At 38.7% G+C, this 19,654-nt stretch overlaps 3 protein-coding genes across 4 annotated transcripts; 1 reads left to right on the top strand and 2 right to left on the bottom strand.

Moving 5' to 3' along the window:
• Positions 1–432: 432 nt before the first annotated feature.
• On the bottom strand, positions 433–3,491 carry LOC116619275. Its single transcript, XM_032383912.2, has 4 exons — positions 3,011–3,491; positions 1,920–2,544; positions 1,401–1,493; positions 433–926 (listed from the first exon to the last, which is right to left on the bottom strand). The coding sequence occupies exons 1-4, from the start codon at positions 3,387–3,389 to the stop codon at positions 752–754; spliced, it is 1,272 nt and encodes a 423-aa protein (XP_032239803.1). The 5' UTR covers positions 3,390–3,491; the 3' UTR covers positions 433–751.
• A 2,855-nt stretch (positions 3,492–6,346) lies between these two features.
• Positions 6,347–9,437, bottom strand: LOC116619278. The gene is made up of 7 exons (XM_032383921.2): positions 8,901–9,437; positions 8,051–8,197; positions 7,360–7,416; positions 7,023–7,093; positions 6,875–6,953; positions 6,749–6,802; positions 6,347–6,680 (listed from the first exon to the last, which is right to left on the bottom strand). Exons 1-7 carry the CDS (start codon positions 9,372–9,374, stop codon positions 6,441–6,443), a joined length of 1,122 nt encoding a protein of 373 aa, XP_032239812.1. The 5' UTR covers positions 9,375–9,437; the 3' UTR covers positions 6,347–6,440.
• Positions 9,438–9,628: 191 nt separating this feature from the next.
• Positions 9,629–19,332, top strand: LOC5514363 (tRNA wybutosine-synthesizing protein 4). Of its 2 annotated transcripts, XM_032383919.2 has the most exons (20): positions 9,629–9,847; positions 9,933–10,057; positions 10,143–10,218; positions 10,750–10,833; positions 11,163–11,253; positions 11,552–11,699; positions 12,121–12,187; positions 13,342–13,373; positions 13,616–13,706; positions 14,159–14,263; positions 14,336–14,432; positions 14,503–14,575; positions 15,110–15,228; positions 15,569–15,616; positions 15,904–16,278; positions 16,756–16,853; positions 17,352–17,489; positions 18,220–18,266; positions 18,601–18,733; positions 19,072–19,332. In XM_032383919.2, exons 1-20 carry the CDS (start codon positions 9,827–9,829, stop codon positions 19,264–19,266), a joined length of 2,163 nt encoding a protein of 720 aa, XP_032239810.2. In that variant the 5' UTR covers positions 9,629–9,826; the 3' UTR covers positions 19,267–19,332. The 2 variants fall into 2 exon arrangements, with proteins under 2 accessions (XP_032239810.2, XP_032239811.2); XM_032383920.2 differs by lacking the exons at positions 9,629–9,847; positions 9,933–10,057; positions 10,143–10,218 and having other exon boundaries at positions 11,596–11,699.
• The last annotated feature ends 322 nt before the right edge of the window (positions 19,333–19,654 follow it).

Below are 19,654 nucleotides of genomic sequence, written 5' to 3'. Positions count from 1 at the left end.
TGATCGATCCCCACTTGTTTTGCGCTTGTGTTTGACCGATTGTAACTTGTTTTGCGCTTTTTGACTGATTCTAACTTGTTTAACGCTTGTGTTTGATCGATTCTAACTTGTTTTGCGCTTGTGTTTGACCGATTCTAACCTGTTTTACACTAGTGTGTTTGATCGATTCTAACTTGTTTTACGCTGGTGTTTGATCGGTTCTCACTTGTGTTGCACGTCTAAGTAAAAAAACAACCTTATTATTTGCAGGTCTCGTTCCCGTGACGATCATACCAAACGTTTCACACATTTTCACAGAGCATGTCACATAAAATACAAATAAAGGAAATAAGGCCTTTTAAAAACTAGCAACACACGATTGCCACAATTTTACCTCCTCTCCCTTTCCTTTCCACACAATGTCCGACTTCCCGATCAATTACGCGCTGTAGATAGTTTTATTCAAGATCTTTATTCTCAAACGGCGAGTGTTAGTGTAATATAGTGAAGCTCTTTAAAAAGCGAGTTCGATATACATGGTCGACACTTCATGTTACAGTTCTCACCACTGCTGACATAGTGCTGTTTTACGGAACTTGTTGCTAGGATTACTGGATGGCTGGGTTCGTCAGTCGACAGCGGCCATGTTGATAAACGACTGGGTCAGGGGATAACACATTCGCACGGCAATTGTAACAGGAACATGCTGGATGATTGGCTATAATCAGTGTGCCTTGAAGAGACGACAGTATGCGATAGGAGATATTTGAAATTAGAAGAAGCCATTGTCGTGGCAGTGCTGACAATCACAGATGTCAATATAACGGACAGGTTCTATTGGCTCCTTGATTATGGGAATAGTCACGTGTGCTTGGTTATTGCTAGGTTTACCCCGAGGTCGGTTAACATGACGTGTTCTCCTGTAATAACGCTTGCGCTTTGGCTGTCTGAAACAAAAAATATATACCCATTTTTAGAAGAAGAAAAAACGTGTCGGTTCCATTCTTATCATGCCAAATTCATTTTATCCATTTGTATTATACAGCTAATGAACCGACCATTTAATATTTTTATTCCAATCGGAAAACATTAGTAGACCTATCATTTGGATTCGTAACTTCAATTCTCATGCAGTAACACGGCGTTTATAATACAAGCAGCAACAATCTCAACCGGGATCGGAACCTCCTATTGATTTAAGTTTTGGTCTTGCTAGAACGCCCGATTTGAAAAAAAAATGTGAGTTCGATGGGGTTTATGCAGAACAAATCGTGCATCAATCGAATTATTATAGAAAAAATTGAGTTCGATTACCAAACGTTGTATTAATTAGGCCAAGCAAAGGAACATCGTAATAAAACTTTCCAGACTTAATTTATTCAATTTCAAAATCCTGGTCATTTACAGAGTTATTTTTTTACCTTGGCTTTTTAGGTGTAGGTGTCTTCTTTGCGATGTCATCCGCCATTACAGGACCACACGCAATCAAGTCAAACTCCGTGACTTCAGTCAGCCTATAAAGTATAAACTCGTTATACAAGCCGGTTGTTTCTAAAAGGTCATGAAAAAGCATTCGAAAACAGTGCGTGTGTATGCTGCTGGGTAGTGGTAATAGAGGAAGGGACTGGCACACTCCCTGATCTACACTCCTAACCACCTCGTCAGACACACACCTAACCCTATTGGTGCACCCCCGTGGGCCACACCCCTAACCCTTTTGGTACACCCTCGTGGGCCACAACCCTAACCCTATTGGTACACCATCGTGGGCCACACCCCTAACCCTATTGGTACACCCTCGTGGGCCACACACCGAACCCTCTGAACCGCACTTCTAGCCCTTGGGTACCCAGGTAACGCCCTCGTTAATAAAGTTTATTGAATTAGCCGCCCTGGCTAATCCCTTGTTAGCCCTAGACAAAACTATGGGCGTCACTTACCAACGTGAGAGCTTCAGATGGATCATTTGAATGGCAAGCCGTGCAAGCAAACCAGCAGACAATACACCGAGAACCAGGAAGAGGTGGCTAGCTATCAGTTCCCCTACACTGACTGAGACTACCACCAATACTTGCGCCAATAGCAACACAGTTCCAAACGCAAATGCCGTGACACTGTAAACGACGTCTTCCCAGGATGCATCATCACTATTGAACCAATCAGCGAAGCCATTGTAGAGATCATTTAACCAATTTGGGAGCCCCTCGACAATGGCGCATGCTCCTTTTAAGATCTCTACAGTCCAGTCTGTAAGCCCCTCGTACCACGTCTCGCCGGTGATGTAGTAGCGTATTGTTGCATCTGTGATTGCCGAGAAGCTCATTGAAGTCTGACTGCTGATCCATGTGGGAGCGTGCTCCAGGAAATCCCACGTGTGGCGCATGCGCGGTATCTGAGTCATCAAGCTACAGCACAAGTCACACACTGAAAGAAAACATTGGTTGCAGCACACCTTGGCTCGTTCCCATAGCGACCAAATGTCAGTACGGTTATCAGTCGTCACGAAGCTATCCGCCAAGTCTTCTGTGTCAAGATGAAGGTCATATGACCTCTTTATGTTTGACGCTGAAATTAAAGAGAGCAATAAGTCATGTAATCGTATATGTAATCATATTGTCTGGCCAAGGGCTGTAGCTAAAAATAAACTTTGAAATGAGCAATAATATCTTATGAAAACACGGATTCCGACAATTGTAGTTTTTTAGATCCATGAGGCAAAGTTACTCGGTTGGTGGTTACGCATATGTTTCTAATCCTGTGGATCTGTTCGTTCACTTTTAGGTTTCTTTCTAAACGCGTGGCTATAGGTTGGCGTCAAAAGCGGTCGCGAACCTTAGACATACTTTTCATATTTTTTCTATTCCTGTGTGTGACTCTATACCTCTGTGGCTGGCCACACGTCGCCTGCTACACGTATTACTCGAATTCCATCCATCTTATTTTAATCAGGACGAGACTCCGAAATCGCCTGATACCTTAAAATCAGGCGATACCTTAAAATGTAGGGCGTCGCCCTGTGAAATCCACCCACCTGTGTCGATATACACTTCCATCTCTACGGTCATCATCTCCTTGCCAGTCTTGCTAAAGTGATACAAGCACCCGTAAATACCACCCCTGTCCGCATTCACCACAAACACCCTACCAAAGCGAGCGACTTTGGCATCGCCGCTGAGCTCCGTGAACTGAACCTGTCCATGGGCGGCAAATAGCAGGCTCACATTGCTAGCTCCAGTCGCGGTACAAGTTACTATAAGTTTAGTTCCAGGTGTCACCAAATACACAGTGTCAGCGTCCGGAAGCTGCTTCTGCGGCGAAAATGAATCGGACGAGTTTTCGCTGTTTCCAACAGCAGGTAGAGCCGAAAACACGGCAATCAATACTATGAAAGCTATCTCGGGAGTTCCCATAGTCAAAATTTTGTTTTTACGACGTTTTTGAATTTCTTTTTAAGATAACTCAGAGCAAGCTCCGAGCTGTACGACGGCTATGGAATACAAGATTCCGTTGCTATCGGTAACGCTTTGTGAAGCCAAAGGTTTCTTTGTGACGCAATTTTAAGCGCGTGCCGATAGCGCGCGCGATGTTTTTTTTAAAGGGAACTCTTCGTGTAATAAAACCCCATAGTTCGCAGCTTCTGTTAAGTGTTATTATAAGAGAGCATGTGTTTGTTCCAGTTCAGATTCGCTTACACCACACCGTTCACTTTTATTCCAGCAGCGCGCGTATGATAAGAGGGACCTCTCATAGAAAGAGAAACTTGGTTCAGAATAAAAAAAGTCATTTTTTTTTTACCAGGGATAACCCTTGATGACCTAAGTATACCGTGTTTTTTATGTTGTTTTTCTCACGCATGTCACAACACAGGGGCTCAAATGCAAAATCCCTCAGGTATTCCAGTCACTGGCTCAGTTTTGGGCTATTGCTATTTGGGCCACCTGTGCCGAAGTGCCTGGTCACTAAGCAGCCGTCCGCCATCTTGGAATTTGGAAAGCTAAGCGTTCAACGGTTGTTCGGAATTTTCAACCTTCTAGGTCTCAGTCTCAGTTGTATCGCCTCCCACAAATTGTGCTAATCGTTATCTACGTGGACAACATGGGATTACTGGAAGAACACTTTCTTAAGCAGTATTACAATCGGCCAAGCAAGGTTGCCGAGAATCAGAAAATATTTGGGGTAAGCTTATGTTAACTTGTGTGAAAAATATAAAAACCGGTATTTAAACGGTATTCCTGTCTTTGTTGTTGAGGGCGCTATAATGATTAGAGATTTGTTCGAAACCTTATCTTTTTTATCGTATGGGGAGAAGATAGTGTATTTTAGGCTTTATGTCGAATAGTTATTACGCCTATTTCAAATGTTGCACTCGACAGATAATCCGTAGTGTCATAACCTGCAGTGCTTCATGGGTATCAAATAGATAAGCAAATAATAAAAAACCCAAGTTTGCAAAACTACAGCTTTTTTTTTGCTTTTAAATATTAACATGGGACTCAGCCATAACTATGTTACCCATAACCACTGCAGGTTAACAATATATTCTGAATTGAACCTTGTTTGAAATGAATAGGCAATTCCATCTATGTAAGTTTGCACGCATTACCAAAGAAACCACCTCAACTACCATCATTCAGCATGCAACTTTTTAAGCTTGCACCAAACGAAGCACGCGCTGCATGATGGTACTTTGCTTCTACATATGGGGGGCCTTTCAAAGGGGGTTACCCATCAGGCAAGATATTTGGGGGGAAATTATAGAATGAAATAAATATAGTAAAGAATAAAAAAAATAAATTAAACTTGTTTGGAGCTCAGTCATTTCTTAATAAATTAGTTGAAGTGGATTCTAGAGACTTGAGAACTGAAAATAGATTGTGTAGAAATACCTTAAAATCTACTTAGGAGCAATTACCAGCTCTCACATTTAAATAGCATACTAATACACTAGAACAACCTGTGGTATTCTGCAATCAAGTACCTATGGGAACCACACACCATCGAAACACTGCTAAACTTTAAAAGACCTATCTACATCTTTATTTGCATATTCCTTGTATCTACTGCCATTCCCTCTAGAGATTGAGGTGTGAAAGAATTGCTCTACTACACTACCTGTGCTGTAGGGAAAGGGGGAGGGTCCAGATGGTTCCCTTGTACCTGTCACCTATCACTTCAGCTATGTTCTGCTGTAGATTGTGATCTCTTTATTTGCTCTTGGTTTCAGGAGCGTAGTGTCTTTATTCATATGAGGAATGCGACTGACAGAATGATCTACAGGGGTTCCATGGGGCTGTCCGTGGTTGGCCTTGGTTTCACATTCTACACCATATACATGATGGCAACAAACCAGATGAAGAAGCCGTCAAGATAAAGAACAATTTGTTTTCAACCGATTGTTTCAATATGTCAAATGTACAAAGGTGCTGTGAAATTGTGAAAATACAAATACAAGTTATTGTTTTGTCTTGTTTTGATGAGTTTTCCATGGAAACATTATTATCTTACCATTAGGTTGACTGATTAGCAACTACTTGTACAATCATACATCATCACCCATAAGATGTGCTTTGAACAATCGTCAAAACTTATAACAAATCAACAAATCCTATGTCACAATCCGAACAATAACCTTTAATAAAATCATACACAGAGTTTCCAAAGAATGACAGTTACATGGTTCAATACCTATTTTTTATGGCTGAGTAATAATCACGAATTCTGGAGAAACCATATGGGATGGATACCACATAAAAAGTCTGGTTAACATAATACATTTAAATACAGTTATTTTTTGCTTTATGTATTAGTCCAGACCCAGAATGTCTTTGCTCTCTCAAGCCAGGTCTGGTTGCACTTGGAATGTATACTGTATACCCAATTGTAAATGTTCATAAATAATAACTATCATAGGTTCTGATTTGGAATGATATCAGTCCCAGAAATGAAAGTTCACCTTGGTTCAAATAAAACAGGCATAGAACAAATAGTTCTTTTCATAGATTATTCAATCTTTATCTGCATGTATTTGCATTTGGAACAGCACGACATGACGGAAAAACATGACGTGACGCTTCAAATAAGTCCATTTCACATCGAATAAGGCGGAGAATTTTTCTGAGTACTTAGTAACTTATAGCAAACAAAATATCAAGTGCAACTTTTTTTTAATCGGTGCGACTTTTTGTAAAGTGTCATTAAAATTTGAGCTTTTCGCCCCTGAGCTGATACACAGGGCAATGATGATCAAGGAAAAATTATCTTAAAAAGCCAAAATATGGTTAAGTGCACTTCGGCACATGTTTTAAAAATCAGTCCGTAATACAAGGAACCTATAGCCACTGAAGAAATTGTGTCTTCTCTCTATATCTGGAATTGCGGGTTTTTCTGTCATGTCGAACAGCACATAAAAAACATTGCATAAAAAGAACTGAATTCGTCCTAGGTCAGACACAATAATTTGTCTAAAAGGCCAAAAGTCTTTCATCATCATCCTCAACATTGTAATAATAACCATGAAGATCTTCATTGATCTGGAGTCTAGAATACCCATAATCCTCTAGGGTCAGTTTAGGAGACGCCAGTCTCTTGTGTGCACATCTTGCCATGATAGCCACAGCAATGCATGCAACAATAGTTCCAACAACTATCGCTGCAATGACCTTGTCTCCTAGGGATGATGAACCTTTGTTGGAAGGGATAAACTGGATAACCAAAACATTGTTAGTTTAGCAAAAGATAAATACTTATTATAAAGTAGATCATTAGTTACCATGACTTGTGGTTTGGTGGTCACTTTACTTGCAGGATTTATGTCTTTCTTTGGCTGTAAAATAGTGTCAATACCATTGTATCTAAAGCAAATCCATTACAACTGAGGTCTGGATGACATACTTACATCTTTTGGTTGTGTTTTTCCACACCACTTGTAGCTGTTGTGAACAAGCTGTCCAAATGAACCTTTAGATGGATGTACCCTGAAGAGTTTATAAGAGTTCAGTGCACTTCTATTTTTTTCCTTGCACAACTTTGTCAGATTCTTTTACCTGCTTTGGTCCATAACAGATGAAACAGACCCTACACATGTGCCCATTGAGCCATAAAAGCTTGATATTTCCTATAAAAAATTAAAGTAAGTAGAGCTCTGAATTTTGAGCAGAGAGAAGCAAGTATATTGAGTATAAGGTACATACAGTATCAGGGGTTTCATAGGCCCCGGCGGAAGCACCGGGGAAGGGCCGGCTACATTTTTTTTAGTCTTGAACTAAAAGGATAAAAAAAACTACCATCCCCTACTTATCAATCTCCACTGCCTACTCTGAAAGTTGATGAAAGCCCTGAGTATGCTGAAATAAATTGTGATGACCAATTTCAGACTCTTACCCTATGGCAATCAGCGCTGCAGCTTCGTCTTTTTGTGCTCATTTTAGAATCACATGGCTACATAAAAAAGCAGTTACCAACTATACACCTACAGTAGAATAAATTCTTAACACCAACACAATAAATTAATAACAAATGACACCACTGATGTAATGTCGGCATTCTATTTTATCCATGGATGCCACATTTTCAGCTATGTTCACAGATAGTACCCTTTTAAGAGCAAAAATTTACACAGACTTTAAGTCTGAAACCTGATAAAGAAGCACACCTCACATCAAGTATAGTACTGATACTATGTTGCTCAAATAATTTTACCATACTGTACAAATGAACACTGAGGAGGGGGGCTAAGAGATAGTACATAAGGTATATGGCAGAAGCTAATTTCTAAACCTACATAATCTTATTGCAGTAACAGTTATTGAGCATGTCTCTTTTCTGATGACTTTTATGAGAGCCGTCATCTAGTCTTCAAGTCCTGTTATTATTGGATAGGATAATCCATTGGTGCCCAATATATATCTTTGAGCAAGCCCTAAAAGGGATGGCAGCTGGTAGAATTCTATACCCAGAAGATAAGAGATCATTGCCATCCACAGGACAAATTTAGCTCTTATACCTTAGGGGGTGCTCAAAGATAAATAGATTTATAGAGTCCCTCCCTTCAGGACAAATGAAGCATGCTAACCTCATCAGGGTGTGATGGTGGAGAAAGGGCAGCTTGGGTGAAGAGGTCAGTGCAGTATGTTACTTCATCACCTACTGGTTCACCTGGCTCTGAGCAATACGCATTAAGGGCTTGGAGTGCAAATAGCAAACTAGGCTGTTCCGAAAGCTGAAAAATAATACCAGAGCATGCAATAAAATGTGTTTGAGCTTTATAAAAAAAATTAACCACTATGTAAATATACACACACATATAAGAGAGACATAGATTACATATACAGTATACAGGATAGAAATTAGTGATAATTAGTAAAAGTGGTGTAGCAACCACACAAAAAAACTGTTGTGCCAATCAAATATTTTAGAAACATCCTTGAACATCCCCCATCCAAAAAAACATATAGCTCGGGGGTATGTGCCTTCCCTTTAAACACACCTTTTCTTCTTATAATCGATATACGGTAACAAAGAATCACATAAATACATTATGTTTGTACCCTATTTTTGGCTGTAACAGAAGAGTACTGCTAGTGTATTACTAGTTTGAGTATAATAATAATAATAATAATCGTTTATTCATACTTTTGTAGCATAAGCTAAATTACAGTATGTCGGCCGATGCACACTACACTTAACAATATATAAATAAATACTGGCATAACTACTGGAAACGAATTGTGATAAAGTTATTATACCTTTCAGTTACACCAACTGATTTATCCAAACGGCTGCAACCCCCCCTTAGCGAATAACCATGGGCGACCTCAGTCCCAGATTGTATTATATATTTTATAGGCTCAGTGCATCTTGCTTTGGCCATGAATCGACGGCACAGCGTTTCTGTGCAGTTTCAAAACTGGCTAGTGTATTACCTTCTCATTGGGATAACAGTTCTGCTGTACATGTAGTAGCACATTCCAGCACTGGTCCCAGCACAGTGAGTGTAAAGTGTTTTTTAGTTTTCCAATCCATGTTTGTAAAGCTAAACTCTTAGCCACTACCATTTGAATACATGTAAACCTTCCTTGCTGGCATTCAATGAACAGTTTATTCAGTGAATCATGTTCCGAGGACGTAGTGTTTCCAATAAGATACCATGAAGTCGCATTACAAGCTTCAAGTTCTTTGAAATGTTCGCCACAACTTTCAGTAGTATTTTGTTCTGTCTGCCATTCATTGGTTGGAATTGATAACCGTTCTGAGGGCGACGTTAAATTGACTCCAAATGGTAAAAGTAACACTTGGAAATTACGAAACTCTTTGTCTCTGAGAAGTCCTAAAGAGAAAGAAGTCTTGTTACATAGAAGAACAATTGAAATAAGAACAAATGATCGGAGAGCAGACATAATCAGACAATTTACAAAAAAGCAAAACAAAACAACCTGCTCTTGTCATTCATGAGCCCGCGATTGCTTAGCGGATACATACTCTACAACAGATAAAGATAAAAACGTCTGTTTTTAGACTACTCTAATCGACTAGGGGGACCATTAACATTAAACTTATAATTTTGTTTATGTTCTCTTTTGTTCTTAAAAATAATAACTATAAGAATTGCGAATGGCAAAATTTTAGCTCGGTCTCCCTGTAGGATTTAGTTCCTATTCCCCACGTCCAATATGGCGGACGACAAACACGTTTGACTGTTGTATATGTAGCTACCGCCGAAAAATACATTTACTGCTACATGCAGTCATCTTTTTGGCAGTAAAATTATATAAATGTGGCGCACATATTTATTAAGAGACAGAAGGTTGTATTTTTGAGACGGAGCGCGGGTTGGGCGAGAATTCTCAGGATGCATGGATCTCATCAAAGGGTAAGCGCATGTTGTACCAAGAAAGGAAAATACTGTAGAAAATTACCTCAGATATCATTTGATATGACTTTCTTTATTATGCTAGGTTCAAAGCACCAATGACAGCTCCATTCTTAGTAAGTTCTCCATGGTCAGAGCTGGCTACTTCAAAGATGAGTTCCTCAAATTTTTCGTCACCAAAGATGCTAAAAGATCACCGTTGATAAACAGGTAATGAGATAATGCCAAGATGTGAAGTGAAAAGGATCATCAGAAGCAATTATAATTTAATTAATAAATCCAATTTAAATTTTAGGGGTTACTATATTCGTATCAAGGCCGTCAGTCAAGTTCTTAGTTTATTTTTGGAGTCTTCAGTGGGCAAGAAGCAGGTATTTAACTGAGCTGGAAATCCCCAGTATTGTCAGATGTAAAAAAATGGCTTTGGCTCAAGTCAAACATCTCCAGAGCTTTATTCAGTGCAAATGCATTTAGATTATGAAGATACGAAATTTATCATATATTCATCATTTGTGGATACTTAAACACGAAAACTACCTTTGAGCCTTTCCATTCCCTTAGATAACCATATGAGTTCTCTGTGAAACGGGTGCCAGGTTGCTTTTTTTTCCTGGCACAAGAATTTTGGAATTAATTTTCCATGAAATCGATGTAAGTTTTCCATGGCTGAGACATGTGCATTCTGTAAAATATCAGTGTGATTTTGACCAATAAATAAAAACTTTAAGGTACGTTTTTGTATGAGTCATCATATAGTATTTGCATTGTATAGGGCTCACAAGAAGATAGTATGTTTAAGTCAAATAGCTATAAAGTTTAAATAGCTTTTTATTTTGCAGCTGTGAGTATATTTGTGATATTGCTTGTATTGTGAGTTTAAGTGTTACTCTCATTATTTGCAGATTTTGTCACTTGGTGCAGGCTTTGATACATCTTTTTTTCGCTTTGCATCTGAGGGGAGGTTAACAAATACTAGATTTTTCGAGGTATGAACCATATTATATGACCCATTGTTACATTAGATATGTTTATTGAGTCATTATTTGAAGTGCCTTTAGTTTAAGATAGCTTACACTATGTATGCATAAATCATAAATCATGTAGCTGTCAACCCAACTTGGACAGAAATCTTGTGAAATTAGGTAAAATACAGTAAATATGTTAAAAAACCTAATTGAGCCAATGCGGATAAATACAGAGAATGTTTGAACATTCTCACAAAAATTAGGCTTGTGATGAGGTCCAAAATCTTGTGACACCTGCCTAATGCGGGTGAGTTGACAGCTATGATAAATTGTTGTGGTTGACTTATCAGGTGGATTTTCCTGAAGTTGTAAAGCACAAGATTAAATTCATCAAACAAAACAACTTATTCAACATCCCACATGAAAACGAATTACCATCAGGTAAGATCTAAAGTCAAACCCTTTTTTTATATAAAACGCTTTGTCTTGTTATTAAATCAATTCTAAGAAATACAGATACAATTAGTATAGTTTGTCTATCTTTTAACTAATGACACTAAACTGGAGGTTATACTTCCAAATTACTGTATCTTAACACTACTGTATCAACTACTTTTAAAAATTGCATGGATCACTTTGCATTCAAATAAAGATTTTAGATGCAGGCCCTTTCGGTAACAAATTGTAAATTACAGTACTCTGGTGTATTGCTCTACTCTATTTGACTCCGGATTATCAGGATTTCATAGTGAGGACTACTCTCTGCTTGGTTGTGATCTTAAGAACCTGCAAGGCTTAGAGCAAAAGTTACTCGGTTGTGGCATAGATACGAGTTGCCCAACACTGCTCCTGTCTGAGGTGGTACTGAGCTATTTGGACCCTATCAGGTAAGTTATCCTTGATAGGAGTATGTAGCTGTATGGTTTCCTTGAGAATATGATAACTGTGGAAAGTTCTGTGCATGACCTACGTAGCTTGCTCGTCCTAGCTTGCAGTTGTACTAAATCCTTCATTAGGGCAGACCTTTAAGTCGAATGGGGGGATTCTTCTGAACCTTCCATGTCTGTGGCATGTCTACATTTTTTCTTTTTGCAAAAATACCATTTGAGTCATTAAAGGCTTGAAACTACAGTACTTACACATAGTTGTACAATTTTCACCTTTGTCTGTTTTTGTCTTTAATTTTTGGATTGCTTATAACTGATGGTGACCATCATTATAAATTACCCCATCAGAGTATTTATATTATTTCAAGATTATTTGTTCTCATTTTAGTGTATTATTTTTGATCAAGTGTTCTCTTGTCAGCTCTTCTGCTGTAATTTGTTGGGCTGCTAAGCGCTTTGATTCTGCTGTCTTTGTCTCATATGAACAAGTAGGTACTAAAGTTCAATAAAAAGCTAAATGGACTGCTGTAATTTGCTGTTCTGTCCAATACTTTCCAACACTGGCCCCCATTGGCCATTTGTCATTGGTAATGGCCATTGTTAAGCACTAGTGGCCTAAATACTAAAACAAATAAAGTGAATTTGACTGATGCACGGAACCATATGACTTTAGAGGCACAGTACTGAGAAACTTTAATTATGGCAAACTTGCTAAAGATGCTTGAACATAAGGATTTGGCCAATTTTCCTAAAATTTTGCAGACATGTAGAACTATAAATTCGCTCGGTCTCATTTTATGAGAATTGTTTTCCAATCAAATTATTTTGCCTTCAAATTACTAAAAGTTGCCTAAATGTGTATATGGCAACTTTCAAACAAAATAGCTTTCAATGGAAGAAGATATAGATAAAATGGAATCATACCTGTCAAGCTCCGAAAATCTCGAGGCTTGATAATTTTTGGGGGGAGGGGTGGGGTATATTCATTTTTTGGGGGGAGGGGTAGGTTTAACCTTGCAGGCATTTGCCGTATAGAAAGCTCTCACAAACAAATCCACTTATAGGTCTCACGAGGGTGTTAATTTGATAAATTGCGCTATGCAAGGGAATTATTGTTTCAAATATTTTAATAGAAAATATGCAAAATGGTGATTTTCTATAGAATAATTTTTTTGGAAGAGATAAAAATCGCTAAGAAGCGGGAGATTTGGAGAAGGGGGCCAAAGTCTTGAGACTCTCGCCTAATGCGGGAGAGTTGACAGGTATGTGAAATGCCCTTTTGAAGATAAACATGTGCTGATGGAAATAAGACATATTTTGTTACAGTAAGTATTTGATCATTTCCACTAAAGACAACATATATGGTTGCATAAAGTATCTTTGCACCTATTTCAACAAAAATATTTTGCAATAGTAAAATATCATGATAATATGAAAAGGGGTCAAAAAGTGTCACACACCCTCACATCAGAACTGTTAGCTTTTCCGTAATTTACATTCATGTACCCTAAGGTCATAATTCTCTTTCTCAGTAATGTGATTATTTTCATTCCCTTTGATTTGTTTCAATATAAGGCAGTAATTATAAGGCAGTTATAATATAATTCCCTTCAGTCATTGAATTAAGTGCTCTGATCTACAGGTTTATCCTGAAGACCCATTTGGTGTTGTCATGTGAGTATTTCTAAGGCTTAAACTCATACAAGCTGGATTGCTATTGTTGAACTCGTATACATCTACAGTTAGAATAAACATGATTATGGATATGGTAGCTTGGAAAGAGGACAAAAGTATTTTTAATTAACATGTTCTCCTTTTGGTCCTTGCTCCATTTTTTGTCAGTGTAACACAAGACTGTATGTTTGAACAAAGTTGTAAAAGTGTCTTAAGCTCTTTATGATACTGCCTTAACATAGGATCAACCACTTTAACCGGCTTGGGTCACCACTGCGGAGTATTACAAGCTATCCAAGCCCCCAAGCACAGGTTCAGAGGTACATAGAAAAGGTGAGGATGTGCAAAACACCAAATAAGCCAACATTTTAATTAGTAATTTTAATTTCAATGACTTGGAATGATACTTGAACAGCAAAAATAGAGCAAAATAGCTTGCAGAATAATCTGTGAAACAGGAATGTAGCATGGCCTAGGAAAATGAACTGTAGAGCGGCTTTCGATTGAGTAAAAAAAAGATTGCTTACCAATCAAAAACAGATGAAGTTCGGCTGAGTTTGAGTAGGAAGTGTTCTATTTATCAGGCAGGCACAGTTTTGCAGATGCAATGTCCTTTGCTTGCTATTGTAAAATTGCAGATTTATATGGATTTTTTTTCTCTTAAATTCAGAGCCCCTTTTCTATAAACAGCGTGGTAGAATAAATAAGTGACAATCACGATACGAGTGGTGAACCGAGCGTATTTCTCATTTTGAGACTCATAGGTATTCCCTTACCTTTTGTAGGGCTGGACCAAAGCCCAATATCAAGACATGAACTCCTTTTTTAACAACCTACCTGTGGAAGAGAAACAAAGAGTTGAAGCTATTGAGCCTTTTGATGAATTTGAGGTAAGCATTGATTCATGAAACTTGTAAATATGTCACAAATATGAAATTTCATACATAGTTTCTCCCTTTTAGGAGTGGCATTTGAAATGCTCACATTACATTCTGATTTGTGGATTAAAAGGGAGTTGTGAAGCCATGGCCAAACAAATGTTACCTCAGGAGAATAATGGTGAGGGAATATTAAAGAATAGCGTAGTAGAAAGCTTGTTATCTTAGATGTAACATTATGTCTATTTTAGAAAACAAGTCAAGTTTCTCTTGTTCTGAAATGTCTCATCTGCACACAGTTTCTGATGGGGATGAAATAAAAAGGTAACAATGGAATTTTTATGTTTATAACATTTTGATAGAAATGTACAATACAGTACTGTATGATTGTGACTGACATTGTAATTAGACCCCATCCACTTGTATGCCACATTTTCTTGTACCGAAAACATGAGTTTTTGAAAACAGAGTTTTTTTCTCTGTCTTAAAAAAGTACGCCTACACACCAAGTGTATTCAAATCGTATTCAACACTGTAAAGTAATGATATAAAGTTACCTCCTACTAGTGCTCATGAACTACATGGATTAAATTCTTTTCCCATGTGTTATCAGTGATCACCATGTTGGTAATTGTTGTTTTATTTTAATCAAGTGCAGAAACCATCAGTGATGTGACTGTATTCGAAGACTTCCATTTTTGCTATATGAAAAACCTAAGTTTAAAAAACCTTCACACTGAAGACCATAAATCGAAACCTTTGTTTTTTCTTGAAAATGTACATAACCATAGATTGCATTCGGCAGAACCTTCTTCTTCCTTGAACAAGGTGTCACCTTGAAATGGTTTTCGGTTGCAGGTATGGTCACTGTGGTGTGGCATTATCAGATGACTTGGTGGTGGTAACTGGGGGCTTTGGCCTGCAAAACAATAGGCACACAAGAATCTCCGGAATGCATGTTGTCTGCTTCTCTCAAGGTGAGGTAGAGTTGGAACGTGACCACTTACTTTCAGAAATGTTAGAGGTCATTACAGTATTTTCTTGGCAAGCTTACCTTTGTTACCAAGAGTACCAAGGTTTTTTTTCTGATGGAAATACTAAGTATGCTATAACCCTTTCCTCCACCCCAGAGGTTTTCTTCACTGCGGACCCTATCCCCCAGCCCTAGACAACTCCCTTTTTACTGTAGGTCATAACATTGCTCCATTACCATCTTGCTATTCCTAAATCTCTAAATTGTAATTATTTATTATTGCTATGCTTAACGTTATCAATGGAAATGCTGTAATGTTGGATGTAATGTTGTTTTTCCTACAGGGGAATGGAAATGTATAACATCTCAAGCTACCTCTGGCGATAATTTTGGTGAGTTTTTTTTGTTACCTTCTTATGTATTTGTGTTACATTTATTTATTTCTTGCTTTTTCTAGATATACCAAAGATTGCTACCTTTATATCCCCATGTAAATTAATAAATCAAAATACTATAATACTATAATATGGTCCAACAAAAACTGGTACTTGACTCTGACAAATTTTTGTCTTAAAGACGAAAATTGCTATGCAATTTTCCAGTGTATCAAAGTGTGAGTTACAGGATGAAAGCGCTTACCTGGATTTCTTGGATTCAAATCTCCCTATTCTCACTTCAGGTGCTCGAATGTTCCACACTATGAATCTGCTGAGCGACAACACGATTTTGGTGTATGGAGGGCGCACATCGCCGTACAAGCCATGTACTCAAACCATACTTCTCTCAATCGAGCGTCATGTGACATCCCTGGACTCCGACCTGATGGGTCAATCACATTCGAATGCCGCTGAAACTTCAAGCAAAGACTGCACTCTAGGGACTCACACAGGAATTTCTGGAGCCTCGCACACATTCTCAAATGAAGTCACAGCTGTGCCAAGTGATTATCAAAACAATGTGGGATGTACTTATACAGCACGTGTTGTCTGTTGTCAAGGAGACAGTCCCAGCCCAAGATGGCGGCATTCTGCTACCACTCTAATCACTGGAAATGGTAATCTCATAATCTCAATGGTAGTCTCATCCCTGAAGATTGCGAGGGCTTGGCTGTTTTTGTTATCTGTCAGGATATGTTTACAAACAAACCGAACACTCGGGAAAAAATATTTTATTGGCAGTTTTATAGGGCAACATGCGCTACCTTGTTACAGTAGAAAATAAGGATGCAAGAATCACTGACACAAACTTAACAACTACTGTATGGGGATTCCGCCTTTTTGGTTTATTTCTTAGATTGATTTTTTAGATTAGTTTTTGTTTTGTTTTTAGGTTACTATTATTATAAAAATATACTGACTCAAGGCGAGTGCAATTTGAGAATATCTATTGCAGCTAATAAAAGTACGGCTTCCATTAACTGAAATTTATTTAGTATATTGGTTGAGTGGTTTTTGAAAAGCACCCTTACCCCAAACGGGTCTGTTCCACCTTCTGTTTTGGTTTTATCCATACTTTGTGTTGTATTTCAAAGGTGATGAAGGTGTGCTTGTGATCGGTGGAAAAACCCTGCAAGAGTTGGCTCTTAATGACTGTTATTTATTGGACATCAAACATTTCAATTGGACAAAGGTGAGAATTAGGAATTTTATTAACTCAGACGGAACTCCCCCTCAGTATTTTACAGACTAAAAGCGAGGCGAGAAATTTATGCGAGTTTTTATTTTATTTTACATGTTCAGGTTTGTGTTCATGAACTGCTTTTTATCTTTTGCATAAAAGAAATTATTTTCTCTTAGCGGTCACGGTAACGAATCCTGCATTCTGATTGGCTAATAGAGCGGTCCGGAGATCCTATATCTGCTCTAGGTCCGAGAATTGATATTTTGCGTGCGTTGCCCGCTCAGATTATGTTTTGGCTGGCGCTAGAAAAGGAAAAAAAGGTTTACCAGGTTAAGGTCGGTCCGTATCGTGAAATACCGTGACCTCGGCCTTGAAATTACTTACCTCTGCCTTCGACCTCGGTCAGTATTTTTAAGACCTCGGTCACGGTATTTCACGATACGGACCTCCCAGCTGGTAAATAACCCCTATGTATTGATTAATTAACCTTTTCGTTGACACTGATAGATTTCCCTGTCTGGCTCCCGCCTGATGTGTCGCCACTCCCACACAGCCACCCCCTGGGGGTCGAATGGAATCTTGCTGTTTGGGGGGCTGGGTACAAGTGGTATTCCTCTATCCTCGCTTCAGCTTATCGACACCCAGGTATGACAATAACTTGGTGCATTTTGCGCATGCTTTGTAAGGAGTCTGGTCTTGGTTTTCTGGGTTTTTACTATTCTGATAGAAAGCAGGACACAGACCTATTTACACCTGTTGCGTAAACCAATGCGTAACAGGTAACAGGGACGGATCCAGGATTTCAAAATGTGAAGGGGGTAATGGCCGGATAGATGGCTTATAACTGATACAGTGGTTCTTGGTAGGTCACATATATCTCAGATCTTTTACTTAAAAAGGGGGGTGAATATCCACCCAATCCACCCCCTGTATCCGCCTCTGCGTAAACAGGTCGAAATGATGAGACTTAGTAAGTGAAGTATAAGCTTCATGTCGTCATACATTTATTTGTTGCGACTGTGTTCAGCTTCTTTGTTTCATAAACAGGTCAGAATTTTTCATGGATCTGTGCCTGGAAATCATTCTTTTTTTTAAATACTGCCTTTACACGTGGACGCATGAAATACGAAAACAACTTGCGTTAACTAAAGCTCTTCCACATCCGACAGCCACAAAATACACAAGTGTGTATGAATAGAATTGTGTCCTCACTGTCGTTATACTGACAGGTCTAGTTACTACACAAGTGTGTATGAATAGAATTGTGTCCTCACTGTCGTTATACTGACAGGTCTAGTTACTACACAAGTGTGTATGAATAGAATTGTGTCCTCACTGTCGATTATACTGACAGGTCTAGTTACTATTTTCTCAGAAATTTGAGGTGCAGGATATCGACATAAATCCTCCTTTGCCTCCCAGGTAAGCATAAAGAGCAACAGCACTTTTGAATAAAACTTCTAAGAAATATTAACACTTCCCTGGTTTAGGTTATTGGACAATAATGCATGTTCATTTATCACCACCATCATCCTTCGTTCTCAGCCAAGCGGCCACAGGATCCCCCTCTCCACACGGTGTGGTCTGCAGTTGCACTTGGTAGACTCTCCATGGGATCCCTGTGTCGCTAGTGATAGAACCAGGGAATGATAGCTTCCCAGCCGCCAGTGCAAAAACTTAAAAAATAATGCTCTATGCATTTATACTAAAATCAAATGCAATTAAAATAATGCTCTCTGCATTTCTTTTCTTATAGATATTCGCATACGGCGCACTTGCGCAGCGAAAGCCTTATTCTGATTGGCGGGGTGAGCCAGGAAACCACAGGCTGCCCAAGCGCCACTGTGCTTAATCTCGTCTCAATGACGTGGAAGTTGCTCGCTTTTCCGGTAATTACTCTATCGCACATATCTTACCAGTCTATTATCTGAGCAGGTGTAACCTTTCTCGCCCCGAGAAACATCAAGTGACTTTGTTACATTAGAAGGGTTTGTATCAACCCGTGAAACAAAGTGTGATAGAGAACAATGAAACAAGTGTAATAGAAAACAATGGAGAAAATCACAATCAGAACTGAAATGCATGTTTTTCTGCATTCCTTTGCTAAATGTGTTGTCAAAACGCGACCCGTATAGCCGTGAACTTAGAATGTTTATTGTCTTCACTGTCTCCATACTGTGCATTATGACACAAAAAGTCATGAATTTTATTGACCTTTGTTACACAGGTTAGCCCGAGCTCCTCTCCAGTAATGCTTCACAATCACTGCAGTGTGGACATCGGGTTTGATAGGATCATGGTGCTGGGTGGAGGTGGAAACTGTTTTTCGTTTGGAACGCACTTGAATCAGAACGCTCTCGTGCTGAACGCCGCCTTCCTTACTTCGCAAGACAAAAGCACTGGAGAATATAACGAACAATAAAAACCCAAATGATATAATCATTCATACAAACACTATTAGAAATAATAAAATAAGTAGTTTGTGTGAGGCATTTGTAAAGGGATACTTCAAAATATATGCCTTAGTTCATTATCTTGGGAGGGCTCGCCAGAATGAAGAAATATTCGAAAGCTAAACAGGTCCTATGGTTGCGCAAGTTTGTGCTAGTGTATAGAAATATTTTTTGTGCACTATGTCATAAGCCAGCAACTGTGAGATTATGTATCGCTAGTAGTTCTTTAGTTACTTATCTATCTATATACGAGGTAGACTTGGTTGGCTTGCCATTCTCCAAATGAGACACAAAACTCAAACCCACGCTTACTCGTGTTTAACGGCTAGATACGGAAAACCACCAGCTTGTAACATT

The sequence above is a fragment of the Nematostella vectensis genome, chromosome 2 (assembly GCF_932526225.1).
Source record: "Nematostella vectensis chromosome 2, jaNemVect1.1, whole genome shotgun sequence".
Classification (NCBI taxonomy): domain Eukaryota; kingdom Metazoa; phylum Cnidaria; class Anthozoa; order Actiniaria; family Edwardsiidae; genus Nematostella; species Nematostella vectensis.
The sequence above is the reverse complement of the archived record's forward strand: the minus strand, read 5'-3'. Positions and strand labels throughout refer to the sequence as shown.